This window comes from Furipterus horrens, unplaced genomic scaffold (genome assembly GCF_987537825.1).
Source record: "Furipterus horrens unplaced genomic scaffold, mFurHor1.1.pri manual_scaffold_13, whole genome shotgun sequence".
NCBI classification, from domain to species: Eukaryota; Metazoa; Chordata; class Mammalia; order Chiroptera; family Furipteridae; genus Furipterus; species Furipterus horrens.
Window position 1 is genome coordinate 36,089,227 of NW_028327183.1, and position 19,580 is coordinate 36,108,806.

Genomic DNA, 19,580 nt, shown 5'->3' on the forward strand with positions numbered 1-19,580 from the left:
TGGAATGAGATGGGTGCAAAAGTGTTCCAATTTCCCAACCCCAGGAATTTGGGGCACAGGGTGGGGATGGGGGCATCTGAAGAGATTGGCTATTGGTGTCTCCTAGGGGCGGCAGGTGGAGGGAAATCACAGGCCAGGCCCTGACAGCTGGGCAAGGGTAGGGAACCTGGAGAACAGGACCCACCCTAGGTGTAAGCCAGCCTAGGTCAGGGGCACCAGAATAGGAGTCAAGTGCCCTTTCTTGGCCTTTCTCTTAGTTTCAATTGGCCATTGCCTCTCACATTTCTCCCCTCTCCCTTGCTGTCACCTAAAGGTGATTGCCCTCACCCTCTTCCACACCTTCCAGCCCACAGAGAGCCTGGGAGCTGTGAGATTGGTCTCAGGTCTCAGTAGGGACCCCAGGTGTCTGAGAAGGAAGTGGTCACACCCCTGAGAGTGGTCATCAGGGTGTCTCAGTTAGCACCCTGATGGCTCTTGGCTGAGAAGGCTGGGTGTGGAGTAGGGAGCTGGGCGGGCCAGCCACCCCCAGGGAATGAGTAGGAGGGAAAGACCTAGTGAGGGAGTGGCTGACCCAGGCAGCCATCCTGTTTACCCATCATGGAGAGGACGTGTGTGTGAGTTCATGGCTTCCTGGGAGAGCTGGGACTGCACCATCTCACCCCATCAACCCCCAGCCTCCCCCAAGGGCCAGGAGGGCACTGGCAAGGGAGGAGGGGTTAGCACAAGGGCAGGGGCCCTAGGTCAGCAGCATGATGCTCTTCTGGATCACAGCTCAGGATGTAGAACTCCGGCATCCTCCCCAGGTCTCATCCCTGCTCAGCAAGCATGGCTACCTCTATACTTCCAGGAGCCCCAAGCCCTCCCACTTGCCACTGTCTCGTATCACTGTGATACATCACCCAGTTAGGAGGGGCCAGTTTCCATCTGCCTTTCTCAACGTCTCCCAGTCAGTCTCTCTCTCCACCCCAACACCCACATGCCAACTTGTAACATTCAACACCTCTTACCATGTAAACACAATCCTTGTCTGTCCTCAGCAGCTCCTGCCTCCCTGTTATTCCATCTCTGACTCTTTATTAATGATAATAAATGGTGGTGGTAATAGTAATAATAATAACTGCAGCTCCAGTCTACCAATGGCTTTCTGTCTGTCCAGCACTGGACTTTAAGGCTCAGACAACCCTGGAGATAAGTCTTATTATTATCCCGTTTAGAGGCAGAAAACTTGAGGTTCAGAAAGCGCATGTGAATGTGTAGTAGAGCCAAAGCCCGAACCCAGCCTGCCTCACTTCTAAGCCCTGACCCCCAGCATTTTCTGTCACCTCAATGTCTCAGACCTCCCTATGCTTTTCAAAGCCATCATTCTTCTTTGGATAGAATCGGTTTTGGTTTTACCCTGGCCCCTTGTGGGGGATGAGGGTGGGGAGCAGGAGTAAATCTGTAGCCTCCAGTGTGGGGGACAGACAGACAAGGGGAGATGTGGGAAGCAGACAGGCTTGGTTTAAGAGGCTCTGACCTCTGTGCAGAGCCACCCCCAGCTGGGCCCTTAGCCAGCAGGTTGTCTCCCAGGCCTGCTCTGAATCCCACCCTCCGGGGGATTTTAAAGATAGAATAGAAATCCAAAGTGGCTTTTAAGGAACAGGGAACCTACTCTGTTTTTCTCTGTAAAGCCTCAAATCCTTGTCAGTAAAATGTGAAGAACAGAACGATTAAATAAAAGGAAGTGCTTTTGACCTTGGGTAAAATATCTGGATGTTTCAACCCTGTATTGATCTGCATTTCCCTTTCACTCCCTACCATTTGGGGAAGTGCTGCATATTTTCCTTAATTACTTCCACATGTGGAAAGTGGATAAAAACCCTGACTAATAAAGAAATGGGGGTGATTTTCCTCTAGAGAAAACCCCCTCCCTTCATTCCTCAGATGGAGAGTGTCTGAGTAGTTTCTTCATCCACTCTGAGGGACCCAGAGTCTCTCACACTCCAGGCTGCTTCCTACTTCCCCAGGACAGGACCACAGGCAGCAGGCAGAGTGTTCACTGACTAAGACCCCTTCCCACACTTCTCTCATGAGACAGCATGTAGCTGCCCTCTCCCTCCTGTACTGTATTACTAATATTTTTCTTTAAGCTAGCTTTCTTTCTTAATGTATTTTAAGAATATTTCATATTGCTGCTGGATGTGGAAAGCCAGAATCGCCTGCCCATAAATAGAAAGTACCAGGAATAGTGAGAAGCAAATGGTACTACAATGAAAATACAATGCAATGGTATTGCCTTATAAATGGCTGCACTTCCTGAATCCTCCTTATTAAAAAGGGAAATTAGTGAGTTTCCCAGACAATGGAAGACTAAAAGAATACATCTCCACCAAATCAGCATTGCAAGAGATGCTAAAGGGGATGCTGTAAGAAAAAGGAGAAAAATAGAGAGGGAGAAAAATACAGGTACAAAAGGAAATGAATGAAGACCTGTCAATAATAACCTTAAATGTAAATGGATTAAATGCTCCAATCAAAATACATAGGCTAATGGAATGGATACAGAAAAAGCAGTCCTGAGAGAAAAGTTCATAACAATACAGACCTACCTAAAAAGGATAGATGAATCTCTAATAAAATATCTAACCCTACAGCTACAAGAACTACAGGAACAACAGCAAACAAATCCCAGAGTGAGTAAAAGGAAGGAAATCATCAAGATCAGAGCAGAATTAAATGACATAGAGACCAAACAAACAATTCAAAAGATCAACAAAAGTAGGAGCTGGTTCTTTGAAAAGATAAACAAAATCAACAGGCCTTTACTTTAGACAGGCTCATCAAGAAAAAAAGAGAGAGGACCCAAATAAACAAAATCAGAATGAAAGAGGAAAAATCACAACTGATATCACAGAAATATAAGGGATTGTAATAAATTGCTACAAACAACTATATGGCAAGAAACTTGACAACCTAGATGAAATTGAAAAATTTCTAGAAACATATAATCTTCCAAAACTGAATCAAGAAGAAGCAGAAAGCCTGAACAGACCAATAACAAAGAGTGAAATTGAAACAGTAATCCAAAAACTTCCGGCACACAAAAACCCTGGACCAGATGGCTTCCCAGGTGAATTTTACAAAACATTTAGGGAAGAACTAATGCCTACCCTTCTCAAACTATTCCAAAAAATCCAAGAAGAGGAAAGACTTCCAAACTCTTTCTATGAAGCCAGTATTACCCTAATTCCAAAACCAGGAAAGAAAACTACAGGCCAATATCACTGATGAACATAGGTGCAAAAATCCTCAACAAAATATTGGGAAACCAGATCCAGCAACACATTAAAAAGATCACGCACCATGACCAAGTGGGATTAATCCCAGGGATGCAAGGATGCTTTAATGTCTGCAAATCAATAAGGGTAATACACCACATAAACAAAATGAAAGACAAAAACCACGTGACCATATCAATAGATGCTGAAAAGGCACTTGATAAAGTACAACGCCCATTTATGATGAAAACACTCAGCAAACTGGGAACAGAAGGAGCATACCTCAACATAATAAAGGCTATATACAAGAAACCTGAAGCCAACATTATACTCAATGGACAGAAATTAAAAACATTCCCCTGAGATCAGGAACAAGACAAGGATGTTCACTCTCTTCACTTCTATTCAACATAGTATTGGATGTTCTAGCCACAGCAATCAGACAAGAAAAAGAAATAAAAGGCATCCAAATTGGAAAAGAAGAAGTAAAACGTCATTATTTGCAGATGACATGATAGTGTACATAGAAAATCCTATAGGCTCCACCAAAAACCTACTCAACCTAAGAAGTGAATTTGGCAAAATAGCAGGGTACAAAGTCAATATTCAGAAATTGAAGACATTTCTGTACACCCACAATAAAATATCAGAGATAGGAACTAGAAAAAAAAATCCCATTTACTATAGCAACAAGAAAAATAAAGTATCTAGGAATAAATTTAACCAAAGAGATCAAAGACCTGTACTCATAAAATTACATAACACCGAAGAAAGAAATTAAGGAAGATACAAATAAATGGAAGCATATACCATGTTCATGGATGGGAAGATCAACATCATTAAAATGTCCATACTACCCAAAGCAATTTATAGATTCAATACAATCCCTATTAAAATACCAATGACATATTTCACAGACCTAGAATAAATATTTCAAAAATTTATATGGAACCAAAAAAGACCCCAAATAGCCACAGCAATCTTGAGACAGAAGAACACAGTAGGAGGAATCACAATACCTGATACCAAACTATACTACAAGGCCATGGTAATCAAAACAGCCTGATACTGGCATAAGAACAGACATATAGATCAATGGCACAGAATAAAGAGTCCAGAAATAAACCCAGGCCTCTATGGTCAACTAATTGACAAAGAAGGAAGCAACATAAAATGGAATGAGAAGAGACTCTTCAACAGATGGTGTTGGGAGAACAGGACAGGAACGTGTAAAAAAATGAAACTAGACCACCAACTTATGCCACACACCAGAATAAACTCAAGATGGATCAAAGACTTAAATGTAAGCTGTGACACCATAAAAGTCCTAGAGGAAAAAATAGGCAGGAAAATTTCAGATATTCCACATAACAATATTTTCACTGATACATCTCCTAAGGCAAGGGAAATAAAGGAAAAAACAAACAAATGGGACTATATCAAACTAAAGAGTTTCTGCTCAGCAAAAGAAAACATCAGCAAAATGAAAACGGAACCAACCATATGGGAAAACATATTTGCCAATGATACCTCAAACAAGGGATTGGTCTCCAAAATATATGAAGAACTTTCACGTCTCAACACAAAGAAGAGAGACAGCCCAATTGAAAAATGGGCAAAGGACCTAAACAAACACTTCTTCAAGGAGATTAAACAGAGGGTCCATAGGCATATGAAAGAATGCCCAATATCACTAGCCATCAGAGAGATGCAAATAAAAACCACAATGAGATACAACCTCACACCAGTCAGAATGGCCATCATGAACAAATCAACAAACAACAGGTGCTGGTGAGAATGTGAAGAAATGGGAACCCTACTGCACTGCTGGTGGGAATGCAGACTGGTGCAGCTACTATGGAAAACAGTATGGAATTACCTCAAAAAACTAAAAATGGAACTAACTTTTGAACCAGCGATTTCACTGCTAGGATTATACCCAAAGAATCCTGAAACCCCAATTCAAAAGAACTTATGCACTCCTATGTTCATAGCAGTGCTGTTTACAATAGCCAAGTGCTGGAAACAGCCAAAGTGCCCATCTGTAGATGAGTGGATTAATAAACTGTGATACATTTACACAATGGAATATTGTGCAGCAGAAAGAAAGAAGGAACTCCTGCCATTTGTGACAATGTGGATGGATCTAGAGAGAATTATGCTTAGCGAAATAAGCCAAGCAGTAAAAGAAAAATACCATATGCTATCACCTGATACAGGAGACTAATGAACAACACAAACAAATGAACAAAATTGAACAAGGAACAGAATAACAGTTGTTGGGGGGAGGGAAGGGAGAGAAGGGGGTTAAGTAGGGGAAGGGTTTAGTAAAGGAACTAGTATAAATAACCCATGGACATGGACAATGGGGTGGGGATTGACTGTGGGAGAAGCGGTGGGTTGGATGAGGGGTAGCAATGAGGGAAAAAGTGGTACAATTGTAATAGAAAAACAAGTTTAAAAATTTTTAAATTTTAAGGGAAATTAGCAAGTAAGAAAGAGATGTTCGAGGCACACCAGCATGGAAATTGAGTCTTTCTCTTTAACATAATTGGAAAGCTTCAAAGAAAATTAAGAAAAGAGTTTCTTACTGCATGGTTCAGACCACGTTTACAAACCACCTAAATTTTTCTCTGCCAGCAACAGTCCCATGCTCTACCTTCTGAGAAAAACTGCCCTCAGGCATCTCTAGACCTGAGGAGTCACCTCAAATCAATCTTAAATCATGAACCCAATAGAAGATGGGATGCTTTCTCATTTAATCCTCACTATAACCTCAAGCAGTACATAGATATTATTCCCATTTTACAGAAGAGGTAACAGGCCTAAAGTATTAAGTACATACATAAGATTATATGTAAAAAGACTATGGTAAAGTGGAATTGTCAGAATTTGACACGTCTGTCTGACTCCAAACAGCTTTTTCCCTACATCACCAAGCCTTCTTTGTTTTGTACATGATAATATACACAAATCTGACATGTCCACATAATGTTCAAGACCCTCTAGTTTTTAGCTTTTCTCTCTAATTTACTACTTTATTCATTCAACATATATTTAATGAGTACTTACCCTGTGCCATGCCTGTTCTAGGCACAGGGGATACCACAAGGAACAAGATCATCAAGATCTCTTTCTTTAGGGAGCTCACATTCATTGTGGGGGAAGTTTGCCAGTAAACATATCAGGTGGTGATGAGGACCGTGAAGAAAAATGCAGTGGAGTGAGATAATAGAAAAGACAGAGTATTTTAAATAGGGTGGTCGGGGAAGAGTTCTTTGAGATGTGATCTATGAACTGAGACCCAAAGAAAGTGAGGATATCTGAGGATAGAGCATTCCAACGGAGAAAGTGGTAGTGCAAAGGCTCTGAGACTAGAGCAGGGAGGAAATGGGAGGAGTTGAAATTGAAGAGGTAACCATTTTTAAACTATATTTATTGGGGTGACATTGGTTAATAAGATCACATAGATTTATATGATACCAGATCTGTATAGTGCATTGTTTGCCCGCTACTCAGTCAACTCATCTTCCATCATCATGTATTTGGCCCCCTTTACCTGGCACTATTCTCCCACCCTCTTTCCTCTGGTAACCACCATACTGTTGTATGTATCTATGAGTTTCAGTTTTGTATCCCACATATGAGTGAAGTCATATGGTTCTTAGCTTTTCCTGATTTATTTCAGTTAGAATAATATTCTCAAGGTCTATCCCTATTGTTGCAAATGGCAGTATTTCATCTTTTCTTACGGCTGAGTAGTATTCCATATATATATGTACCACATCCTCTTTATCCAATCCTCTATCAAAAGGCACTCTCATTGTCTCCGTGTCTTCACCACCATGAATAATGCTGCAATGAACATAGGGGTGTATATATCTTTATGAATGAATGTTTTTTGAGTTTTTCAGGCAGATACCATGAAGAGGGATTGCTAGATCACATGGTAACTCTACTCTTAATTTTTTGAGGAACCACCAGACTGTTTTTCATAGTGACTGTACCAGTTTACATTACTATCAGCAGTGAAGGAGGGTTCCTTTTTCTCCACAACCTCTCCAACACATGTTATTTACCTGTCTTGTTGATAGTAGCCATCCTCACAGGTGTGAAGTGGCAAGTCACTGTAGTTTTGATTTGCATTTCCCTAATAGCTAGTGAAATTGAACATCTTTTTGTATATCTGTTGGCCATTTGTATGTCCTCTTTGGAGAGGTGTCTGTTCAGGTCCTCTGTCCATTACTTAATTGGACTTTTTGTTTGTTTTATGTTGAGTTGTATGAGTTCTTTATATATTTCAGAAAGAGGTAGCCATTGTGAAGACTTTGGCTTTGACTCTGAATGAGTTGGAACCAGCCAAGAGCTTGGAACTGAGGCAGGCTGTGGTCTGACTCAAGTGTTAACAGGAATCCCCTAGGGAACAGACTCTTGTGGGAAGAAGGGAGTACAGAGATCAGGGAGGAGGCTTGGGAGAAGTGTGGAGGCTGGACTCAAGCATAGAGAGGAGGTGAGGCCTTGGGTATGGGCAGTATCTCTGCTCCCTTCTAGGGGGTCCCAGGTCTCAGACTCGCGTTTATTGACTCGCTTTGTCCACAGTGTCTGTTCTGGAGTCTAAGTTGAAATCCTAGCTCCACTACTTACTAGTCATGATCTTAATCCATCTGTATAATAGTTTCCTTATCCGTAAGAGGGGTAAATGTAAGGGTTAAATGAGGTAATAATACAGAAAGCTTAGAGCAGTACCTGGTACACAGGGCACTCAATATATTTTCTTGCTAGTGTTGGGCATGTCAATGTTGTTGGAAGGCTTTCTTAGCAGTTGTTTAATTTTGAGACATACACACACACCTCCTGAAAGGGCCAAATGCAGAAACTTATTTTTAAAGGGGACTTATTTTGAAGCAGCCCACTCCCCAAGGGTCCCAGGGAAGCATGCCATCTCACTAGCAGAGATAACCAACAGGAAAGTGCTCTTGAGAGAGCCCAGCTATCACCACTTACTAGCTGGGTGGCCTCAGGCAACTCTCTCCCTTCTCTGAACCTCAACTTTATCCTCTGTAAGGGGGATAATAATGGTACCTGCCTCATGGTGGGTGGTTGTAAGGATGGAGTGAAATATGTCTGTAAGGGCTTAGCACAGACACAGTAAGCACCCAATAAAGATGGCTGTGCGGTCCCGCCCCAACTCCTCTCCCTGTTCTTCTGCATCTGCAGAACCTGGCCGCTCCCATCTCTGTTACTCCTAGCCTGGCTCCACCTATCTGTCTCAGGTGCCTCATTCAGTCCTTTCCCAGGTCTGCTCAAGCCTCTCCTCCACAAGTTGCCAGCCATTTGAGCCTGACCTTGACCTCTCCTTTTGAACCTCTTAGTCTAGAGAGAAAGTGGATATAAAACAAGTAAATATATAACTACAAATTTTCATAAGTGCTGTAAAGAAAAAAAAAATAGTGTGCTGTGAGAGAATAACAAAGGTAGTCCTTTGTAAAGATTGGGTGGTCAAGATTGCTGAAACCTGAAGGATGAAGAGGAGTCAACATGAGGGACAAAAGGGACATGGAGATTTGTACCTCTAATTCCCCTTTACCTTTTGCACCTGTTCCCCACCCCTCACCCCTCTAGCAACCATCAATCTATTCTTTGTATCTACATATGTTTCTGTTTTGTTCATTTGTTTTGCTTTTTAGACTCCACATGTAGTGAAATTATACAATATTTGTTTTTCTCTGTCTGACTTATTTTACTTAACATAGTACTCTTTAGGTCCACCCATGTTGTGACAAATGGTCAACTATACTTTAATTTAAAAGGGGGGCATGTAGAAAATACTTATAGCAGAGAGAACAGCAAGCAAGGCTTCAAGTCAAGAATGTGCTGTGCCTATTTTACTCTTCAAAACTAGCTAAGCTCTTCTGTTCCAGAAGCTTCCCAAGACTGACTCCAGTAAATGATTTATCCCATATCTCGTTAGCAAAAACAAACCCAGCAAGAAAATGTACATACAGATAAAATCAATGAAAGCTTTTACTTTTTATGAAAGAATGACTCCCTTAAAAATTCATTAGCTTTTCAGAAGGGAGCCCTCCAGTCCATGTGAAACAATGTCCAGCACAGAGTAAACTTGCAATAATGTGTGCTATGATTGAATGCTTTGTTTTTTAATATGCTTTATTGATTATGCTGTTACAGTTGTCCCAATTTCTTTTCCCTTTGTTCCCCTCCACCCAGTGACTCACTCCCTCCAGTTGTCCCCTCCCCTTAGTCCATGCCCATTGGTTGTGCATATAGTTCTTCTCAACATTTTCCTGTCTACTCCACTCCCTCCTACTATGCTTCTTAATTCCTGTACCATCTTCCTCCCTTTCCCCCTTCCTCCTCCCTGCCGACCTCCCCACATAATGTTCCCCATACCTATAATTCTTTTCCCACTCTTGTTGCCTACTTAGTTTGCCTTTGTTTCGATTCCCTAGCTTCTGTTGTTGGTTGTTGTGATACAGTTTTCATTTTAATGTTCATAGTTTTGTTCCTCTTTCTCCTAAACAAGTCCCTTTAACATTTCATATAACAGTGGTTTAGATCTGATGAACTCCTTCAGTTTTACTTTGTCCTGGAAGCACTTTCTCTACCCTTCTATTTTGAATGACAGCTTCGCTGGATAGAGTAATCATGGTTGTAGGTTTTTGCTTTTCATTACTTTGAATATTTCTTGCCTGCAGAGTCTCCTTTGAGAAATCAGTTGATAGTCTTAGTGGGACCCCTCTGTACGTAATTCTCTTCTCTCTTGCTGCTTTTAAGATTCTCTCTTTATCCTTAATTTTTGACATTTTGATTATAATGTGTCTTGGTGTGGTTCTTCCTGGGTCCATTTTCTTTGGCACTCTCTGTGCTTCCTGGACCTGTAAGTCTATTTCCTCCCCCAAGTTAGTGAAGTTCTGCTTCATTATTTTTTCACATAATTTTTCAATTTCTAGTTCTTCTTCTTCACCTTCTGGCAACTCTATGATTCAGATGTTGGCCTGCTCATAGCTGTCTCATAGGTTTCTGAGCCTCTCCTCATTTTCCTCACTTTTCATTTTCTCTTTCTGCACTGGTTGACTGTTCCTTCCCAATGTTCTGATTTGTTGATTTGATCCCTGGTTTTTCTCACCACTAGTTTCCTATGTGTTTTTGTTCATTTCAGCAGGACTAGCTTTCATCCCTTCCCTGTCTTGTTTAAGATCTGCTGTTAGGTCATTAAGTATTCTTATAACCAAAGCTCTGAACTGTGCCTCAGCAAGATTTCCTATCTGCTGCTTCGTTGGATATTTGCTATCTGGTTAGCTGTGTCACCGGGATCTCTATCATGTTCTGTGCCATCCTGACAGTTTTGTGTTTACCTTTGCTTCCTGGGTGGGGCTGTCACACCTCCTATACTATAGGGGGCAGAGCCCCATGCACTTGTCACAACTGGGCAACCCTTTTCACCACACTGTGGCATTTTCTGTGGGGGTGGAGGTCCAAGATGGATTCCTGCCACTCACTCTCTGCTGAGAAACCGGAAGCCTCCTCTTCTGTCCCCGACCCTTCCAGGCCTCACAGTCCAAGGCAATGGGGATCTGCATTCCCCGGCATTGGAATCACAAGCTGACAGGTCTGGTCTGCAGCCAAGGGTGCTCCCCAAGTGCTTCTCACTTCCCCTTAAATACAGATGTCTGTGCCCACCACTATCCCACCACCATCGTTGCTGTTTCCGCCATCAGCACAGCCTGGTCTCTCTGCCCCGGCTTCGCCCCTCCTACCTGTCCGGACAAGCACTACTTCTTTATAACTTTATACGTTGGACTTCCATTTATTTTCTGGAACTTCTGGTTATTTCTGGTTTTGCAGTAGTTGTATTCCTTCTTAGTTGTGGAGGGAGATGGAGCATGTCAGTCTAGGACTCCATCTTGGCCAGAAGTCTTGAATGCTTTTTTTTTTAATGCAGGAAACAGATATCTGAAATTTACTTTGAAGTGCATCAAAAATGTTTTGATACATGGCTATATGCAGAGATGTGTGTGATAGATGGATGGATGGTGAAGCAAACATAGTAAAATGTTAGTGGTGGAATCTAAATGATGGGTATGCAGGTATCCACTCTAAAGCTCTTCATCTTTGTGTTAAGTTTGAAATACTTTCAAAATAAAATATTGCAGGGAGAGAGGAGGAATATAAGTGATAAAATGATGACATTCTGTAAGTAAGGAAAAATATAATGAATATAAAGTATCAGGAACAGCATCATTGCCTTGTTATTTGCTTTCATATTTTGTTTATATGCCTTGTCTCCTCAGGAAGCCTGTAAATTCCCCAAGAGTAAGAACACTGTCTCTTATTTTTGGTCACAATTGATGAAATTTTGAAGCTGGAAGGCATGTTTATAGTCCTGTCCTGTAGACACTTGGTCCCTGCATTATATGGGAAGAAACTGGACCCTAGAAGGGAAGTAAGCTGCCTACAGGCACACAGTACCGGTTGGAATGCAGGTCCCCTAGCAGCCAGGCCGGTGCTCTGCAAGTGTTCCAGACTTTAGAGCAGCGGTTCTCAACCTGTGGGTTGCGACCCTTTTGGGGGTCAAACGACCCTTTCACAGGAGTCACCTAAGACGATCAGAAAACACATATATAATTACATATTGTTTTTGTGATTAATCACTATGCTTTAGTTATGGTTGGGGGTTGTTGGGGGACACGACAACATGAGAAACTGTATTAAAGCTCCGCGGCACCAGGAAGGTTGAGAACCACTGCTTTATAGGCAGCCGTGAAAGGCCAGGTTCCGACAATAGAAAGACCTGCTGCTTTCTCATGGGTTACCTCAGGCAAGTGCCCTGACCCTCTGAGCTTCTGTTTCCTCATCCATACAATAGGGATCTTAAGAGAACTTCTGCCTTTGTGTTGGGGGAGGTTTAAATGGTTAAAGTATGAACAGCTTTTCTCACAGAACCTAGGACCTAGTAAGTGCTCAGCATATAGTAGTTGTTGTGTTGATTCCACTGGGCTTTGAGTCATCCACAGATCTGAAAACTGGGCCTCTTGAGTCACCATTCCTCTATAACAAGCTCTCCCTCCTGCCATCAGTGTGCCTTCCCCTGAGCTTTGGTCCTCCCTGTGAGAGGATCTCCCATAATGTATCTCTGTCCGCTCTCTTTATTCAGTGATTCCAACCGCTACTGATGCCAAACAAGGAAAGACTCCTTTGTTTTCAGAATAACCCTTGGAGCACTGGCTGGTGTGGCTCAGTGAATTGAGTGCCGACCTCCAAACCAAAGGATCGCTGGTTTAACTCCCAATCGGGACACATGTCTGGGTTGTAGGCCAGGTACCTGGTTGTGAGAGGCAACCACACATTGATGTTTCTCTCCCTCTCTTTCTCCTTTCCTTCCCCTCTCTCTAAAAATAAATTAAAATCTTTTTTTAAAAAAAAAAAAAGAATATCCCTTGGAGCTCTTAGGCTCCCAACACTGACTATGTGACTTTGGTCATGTTTCTTAACCTGTGTGAGCCTCTACATGCTTCTCAATAAAATGGGGCAATAACAGTAGGTAAGCTAATGGGTGGTTGGGAGGCTTCAGTAATGTCATGCATGTAAAGTGCCTGTCAGGGAGCCTAACAAGCCTAAACTGTATAATAAATCCAAGCAATCATTGTTATTCCTTTGCCACAACATCCTCTGAATGAGGATGTTGCCCCGTTTGGCTCCCCCTGGGTTCCTGCCCTCTCTCCCCTGGTGTCTCTGCCCCACTGCTGACTTGAGTGACTTTCCCTGCATGATGCCCCTCCCAGTGTTCACCACAAACTTGACACACTAATGAAACATGGTTTGTCCTGTAACCACCTTCTCAGTTGTGATCAGCCTGAAGTCTCCAGCTTGACCGTCCTGTACATCAGACCCCCAGCTCCTTCAGCAAAGAAGCAAGAAAAGACAAGCCTCCCCCCTCACAGCCCTCCTTAGGGAGCATGTGGACCATGATGAGAGTAGATTGTGTCGTATTTATTCACAAATCTTAGTACCATTCACTTAAGGGACTTCCAAAATCTACCCCCACCCCCATCCCCAGCTCCTTCAAGTCATTTCAGCTGATATGACAACAGGAACGTCAGTCTGCTCAGCAAGGCCAGGCATCAGTTTACGGAATGATGTTGGCGACGCTCTGGAAGAGAAAAGGAGATAGGGAGTAATGCAGGGTTTGTAGTCATGGGGGCACTGAGATCTCTGCACTCATATTCCCCCCAGGGAAGCGAGAGGGAGGCTGGCTACTTTGGCCCAGGAATTGCCTGTTTTGGGGACTATCTTAAGGAAGATAGCATCTAGACTAAGAAAGAATAGGGGGCCAGTACTCCCAGGCAGAGATGCCAGGGGGTCTCTGTAAGAACTGAGAAGCCTTGTCTGCTTTGTCTCTGCCACCCCTATAGCCCTGGAATAAACAAGATGTGCCTTTGGGTTCCAGGAGCAGTCTAAAGATCTATTATACCCCCTTATCCTCTGCCCCAGCCTCAGGTAGCTGAAGTCCTCAATCCAAAGAGAGAGCTAGGACTTTACTTTGAGCCCAAAGTGAGGACCAGGATCCTGTAGGAGCCTTTATACTGCAGGGGGGCAGGGGGCGTTGGGGGGTGTCATCTAGGAAAAGGACAAAGCTACTGGTTCCCACCACCCAGCGTATTGCTTCAAGACAGCAGGGGCTAGATAGCCAGGACATTTACAGTGTGCGTTGAGAGCAGAGGCGTCACAGGGGAGGTGATAAGGAGAGATAGTGGGCACATGGAGCAGATGGTTTCAGCCACCCCTCTGTCCCTAGCTCACAGATGCACCTGCACCCCTGGAGGTCCTTTCTGCCAGCTTGGGTTTGCCTCAGTGGAAGTCAAAAGCATTCAAAAGATAAAAGCAAGATGCAAAGGGCAAGGAGCAGGTGAAGAAAGGGACAAGCAGAGCTGGGAAATTGGATGGATGGTCTCTCAAAGGCTGAGAGTCTGTCCACACTGAAGTTGTCTGTGAATAGGCAAAAGGAAGAAGGGTACACAAATCTCTCCCAAGACAGAGAGCAGAAATCTGAAACCATGTGGGCACTCACCCTCCACAGAGCTGGAAAGTTGATGAAGGGCTTGTTGACCGAAGCCTGAAATTCAAGGACAAGAGGGTCAGTACCCAGCATCCATCCCACCACTATCTTAAGAGGATCTCCACTCCTCCACTTCCAAGTCCATGCTTTGCTCGGGAGACTTACTCCAGATGTTAATGTTGTGGTTGCGCCCCCTCCGTGATGGATGGTGGATCCGCCTGGACGACCACCCTGTGGACAAAGCCCAGACCATCATTACAACCCCTCAGCCCTTGAAGGTCTCCCATGTTCTTTTTCCCCAGTTACCTGCTACCCGCTAAGATGACTAACTTCCTACCCCCTCACTGTCCAGAAAGAAACCCAAAGGCCATATTGCTGTGGTAATTCTGTGGGAGATGGGAAGAAAAGCCAAGAAGGACAACTGCCCCTACTCATTAGTCTTCCCCCAATTTCCTTTTATTTTAGTTAATGAGATGCCCTTAATCACTGAGAAGAGGCCTGACTAGAAAGAGAACCCAGAGGACCCTAGCAAATGCCATGACCATAGTTAATTTCAGCCCTGACCTCAATTCTAACCCTTCTACACACAAGTTGGCCCAATTCCTAACTCGGGTTGATCCATGTCTTTAATCCTATCCCAGACACTCAGCAGTGCCACCCCACTGCTGCTGCAGCCTAGAGTCCTACCACAAACCTCCCTCTCTTGCCGTCTGTCTCAGAGCCCTTTCCCCTATCATGTTCACTCTCTACATAGTCCCTTCCTTCCTACCTACCATCCAGGGCTTGCTGCCTGGCAGCCAATGTGGCTATGGGCTTTGAGATATGGGCCAATGCTCAAGAGGGTGTCCCAAAGACTCATCATGGAGATTGAAATGTGGAGAACTGAAGCAGGCAGGAGTCAGCCTTCTATGGCCAAGACCCCTCCTTCGTGCCTGTTCAGCTATGCACAGAACTGCTTACTTCTCCTGCCCTCCAGTGTCTGTTCCCTCTACATAAATGGGGATCAAAAATCCTCCAGGAGACCTGCTCTGATTGGGCAGTGTGGAAGAAGAGAAGCTCGGACCTTGGATTTGCCAAGATGTGTGTTAGCCATATGACCTTGACAAATCCCCTTAAAGCTCACTGAGCTCCAGTGTCCTTATCTGAGAATCAGGGAGTCAAGTCAAATTAAACAGAAATGGGCTTATCTCTACAGCTATTCCTCATGCTCATACTCTGATGTTCTGCATTTTCTCAACACTCATTCTTCTCCCCTTGTAATAGATCTTGGTTTAGCAACTGTTCCCTGTTCCCCAGGAGAGGCTTCATGTTCCTCCCTCTAGGCCTTCGTAACTAAGAGGGCAGCTCCCTGAAGGTGAGGCTGGGTCACATTCACACCGCCTGGTATAAAGCTCTGCAGATAAGATGGCTTGATCCATCTGACCAGCTAACCACCAGTTTCTTTGTAAAGAAGGAGAGGAAGGAGGACACGATTATATAGCTGCCTAAGCTTCTTTCACCATGCGAAGGCTACCTGGGCTCCCCAACTATCTCAAGGATTTAAACCTCTCCCTCCCCCAGCCCCCTTCTCCCAATTTCCCAACCCTTGTTCACCTACATTCAGCAGCTGGTTGGCCTCCTTGCCGTCTTGGTTGACCCCATTATGAACATTCTGCTGCAACCTGTCCACCTCCTTCCCGGCCTGGCCAGCAGCATGATGGACACCTTGACCAAGTTTCTCCGCTTCCTTTCCAGCCTGGCCAGCAGCGTGGTTGACCCCTTGGCCAAATTTCTCTGCCTCCTTCCCAGCCTGGTTGGCCCCATCGTGGAACCCTTGGGCCACTTTGTCTGCCTCCTTTCCAGCCTGTTCAACAGCATGGTGAACTCCCTGGCCAAAATGCTCCTCCTCCTTCCTGGCCTGATTGACTCCATCGTGGACCCCTTGAACCACTTTGTCCCACTCTTTCCCAGCCTTCCCTGCAGCATGGTGGACACCCTGGCCAAACTTCTCTGCCTCATTCCAGGCCTCATTAACCCCATGCTGGACCCCATAACCAAATTGCTCCACCTCCTTCCCAGCCTGGCTGACTCCAGGATGGACTCCTTGGACTATTTTGCCTCCCTCTTTCCCAGCCTGCCCAGCAGCATGGTGGAGCCCCTGACCAAACTTCTCAGTCTCCTTCCAAGCCTCATTAATGCCATGGTGGACCCCCTGGCCAAACCTCCCTGCCTCATTCCCAGCCTGCCCAGCAGCATGGTGGACACCCTGGCCAAACCTCCCTGCCTCATTCCCAGCCTGCCCAGCAGCATGGTGGAGCCCCTGGCCAAACTTCTCTGCTTCTTTCCAAGCCTCATTAATGCCATGGTGAACCCCCTGGCCAAACCTCCCCGCCTCATTCCCAGCCTGCCCAGCAGCATGGTGGACCCCCTGGCCAAACCTCCCTGCCTCATTCCCAGCCTGCCCAGCAGCATGGTGGACACCCTGGCCAAACCTCCCTGCCTCATTCCCAGCCTGCCCAGCAGCATGGTGGACCCCCTGGCCAAACCTCCCTGCCTCATTCCCAGCCTGCCCAGCAGCATGGTGGAGCCCTTGGCCAAACTTCTCTGCTTCTTTCCAAGCCTCATTAATGCCATGGTGAACCCCCTGGCCAAACCTCCCCGCCTCATTCCCAGCCTGCCCAGCAGCATGGTGAACCCCCTGGCCAAACCTCCCCGCCTCATTCCCAGCCTGCCCAGCAGCATGGTGGACACCCTGGCCAAACTTCTCTGCTTCCTTCCAAGCCTCATTAATGCCATGGTGGACCCCCTGGCCAAACCTCCCCATCTCATTCCCAGCCTGCCCAGCAGCATGGTGGATCCCCTGGCCAAACCTCCCTGCCTCACTTCCCGCCTGGTTGACCCCATGATGGGCCCCCTGAATCACTTTGTCTGCCTCCTTCCCAACCTGTCCAGCAGCATTGTTCACGCCATGGATAAACTTCTCTGCTTCCTTTCCTGCTTGTCCGCCGCCATTGTTGATCCCATGGGCTACCTTGTCCAAGCCGTGGTTGAGCCCCTGGATGCCCTTGTCCAGCTCCTTGCCAGCCTGGCTCCCCATGCTGCTAAGTCCATTAAAAACTTTCTCCACTTCCCTTCCGGCTTGAGTGATTCCGTTATTGATGCCTTCCAGGGCTTTGCCCACCTCTCTCTCTGCATTGCTCAGCCCTCGGTTGATCCCTTCAATGACCTTCTCAAGGGGGTCATCACTGGCTGCCCATCCAGGCAGGGCCCCCAATAGCAGTAGGAGAGAGCAGGAACTGACCAAACTGGCAAGATGCATATTGTTGGGTGGGTGGAGAGGATGCAGAGAGGAACCAGAGAAGCCAGGCTGCTATTTATCCTCTGCCTCCCTCCTTCTTCTCCACCCCTCATGACTCAGTTACCCCCATGAGGCACTGACTTGGTCCCCAGTCAGGGAGGTGTTTCCCAGGGAGATTTGGGGTTGAGCAATGAAGAGGAGGAGGAAAAGAGGGTGAGTCATGAATGGAGAACACTCATATGGCATCTTTGCTCTTTGCCCAGCTCAGGCCCTCCACCCCAGAGCCTAGATGTCTGCCCTTCCAACCAACCACCTCCTCTTTTCATTCCTCACCCACTAGCCAGGCCTCCTCTCCCAACCCCACCTCCAAACACTACCCCAATCCCTGGTTCCTCAGCATCTTCACTCCTCTCAGGGGATCAAGGATCCAGGTTCCCAGCACTGAAATTCTAGAAAGATGGGAGGTGAAGTCTGGGGAGGGGAACACTTTCAGGAAGTTGAGGGAATCATCAGACCTTGTTCTAATTGTTCTCGTTGATCCCCCCACTACTAACAATGCTCCAGCCACATAGGACTTCTCCCTGGTCCTCAAACATTCCAAGCTCATTCCTGCCTCACAACATTTGCACTTGCTATCCTCTGTCTGATATGCAGAACTCAGAGCTTCACGTGGTAGTTTCCCCCTCATTCTGTTTTTGACTCAAATGTCACCTTCCCAAAAAACCTTCCCTGGCCATCCCCAATTACACTCTGTAATATCATCCTTTGGTTTTCATAGCACTTACCACAATCCAAAATTACCTTTTTTATTGTCTGTCTCACCTATCAGATTATAAACATCAAGAGGACAGGGCCTTTGTCTGTTGTTTGCTGCTATATCCCCAACTTCTAGCACATTGCCTGGGGTTCAGTATATATTTATAGATTGAACAAATGGATGGATTAAAAGAAGCCAAGGAAAGAGAGGCTAGGCCTGGGTCTGAGTCTCAAAGGGTGCTGGGGGGAAGGGTATCTGGATCCCCAGAGCAGCCTAGGGTCCCTTGGGAAGGATTTGCAGATTTTGAAGCCAGGATCACATTCTCATTACAGAGCCCTAGCCTCCTGCCTCCCAGCCCTTGGGCAAGGGCAGGGGGCTGAGTGCCATGAGCTGGGACAGGACGCAGTAGCTCCTGAAAAGCCGGTTAAGGTAGCCATGGGGAGGAGCTGAAGACGCAGAGCAGCAAGAGACTGTCAGCCAGAACCTGGGCTGGGGGCCAGCATCTCATTCTTCCTGACCTCCTCCCCCTGGAGATTCATAAGTCCCAACCTGAAGCCCCAGGTGTTGACATGACAGCATGGGTTGGAAGGGGAAACAGCTGAGAGTTTGGCAAAGGTGCAAAGAGGGGCATCAGGAGGAAGGGCAGGTGGTGGATGGTAGATCTGTGGCATAATATCTATCTGGGGCTAATTTAAAGGGAGACACAGACCAGAAGGACAAGAGCCAGTAGGTGGGTACAGTTGGGTGCATGGGTGAAAGATATTTGGGTTTTGGTGCCAAGGGAAGAGACAGAGAGCAGGCGTGGGGGTGGGACTGCTAGTGGGAAGGCCAGGCAGGAAGGAATGTGCAGGGTGTGAGCAAGTAGGGGTGGCAAAGTCATGTGAGTGGGTGACCAGGTGTGGTGAGAATCCACACGTTTCAGGCTTTGCTCAAACAAGGACAACAAGGCCCACTCCCCTTGGAGGATCCAGAGTTCCACCCAGATCCTGGACATTTGCCTCTACCCAGCACAAGGCATTCCAGACCCAGAGACCTAGGAACTTCTGTCTTGTCTGGGCTCTGTCTGTAGAGTGACTAATTGTATCACCTCTCCACACTTGAGCTCATCAAATCTGTTTCCCAGTTTCATGCTCCGGGGGCAAAGCCAAGTCCCTGGGCAACCTCAGGTGTGGCTTTTCTGCTCTGTCCAGTGCCTAAATGAGGTAGTTCCCA

At 45.7% G+C, this 19,580-nt stretch overlaps 1 protein-coding gene across 1 annotated transcript; it reads right to left on the minus strand.

Annotated features, from left to right (window-relative positions):
• Positions 1-13,247: 13,247 nt before the first annotated feature.
• On the minus strand, positions 13,248-17,680 carry SBSN (suprabasin). The gene is made up of 4 exons (XM_090259487.1): positions 15,932-17,680; positions 14,500-14,565; positions 14,347-14,391; positions 13,248-13,428 (listed from the first exon to the last, which is right to left on the minus strand). The coding sequence occupies exons 1-4, from the start codon at positions 17,630-17,632 to the stop codon at positions 13,405-13,407; spliced, it is 1,836 nt and encodes a 611-aa protein (XP_090115613.1). The 5' UTR covers positions 17,633-17,680; the 3' UTR covers positions 13,248-13,404.
• Between the last annotated feature and the right edge of the window lie 1,900 nt (positions 17,681-19,580).

Excerpts from the sequence above, each read along its gene's own strand:
- SBSN (XM_090259487.1), bottom strand. The coding sequence starts at position 17,632 with ATGCATCTTGCCAGTTTGGTCAGTTCCTGCTCTCTCCTACTGCTATTG. Across the intron at positions 14,566-15,931 it reads AGGCCAACCAGCTGCTGAAT|GGTGGTCGTCCAGGCGGATC; the intron begins GTAGGTGAACAA and ends CTTTGTCCACAG. Across the intron at positions 14,392-14,499 it reads CCACAACATTAACATCTGGA|GCTTCGGTCAACAAGCCCTT; the intron begins GTAAGTCTCCCG and ends CTTGAATTTCAG.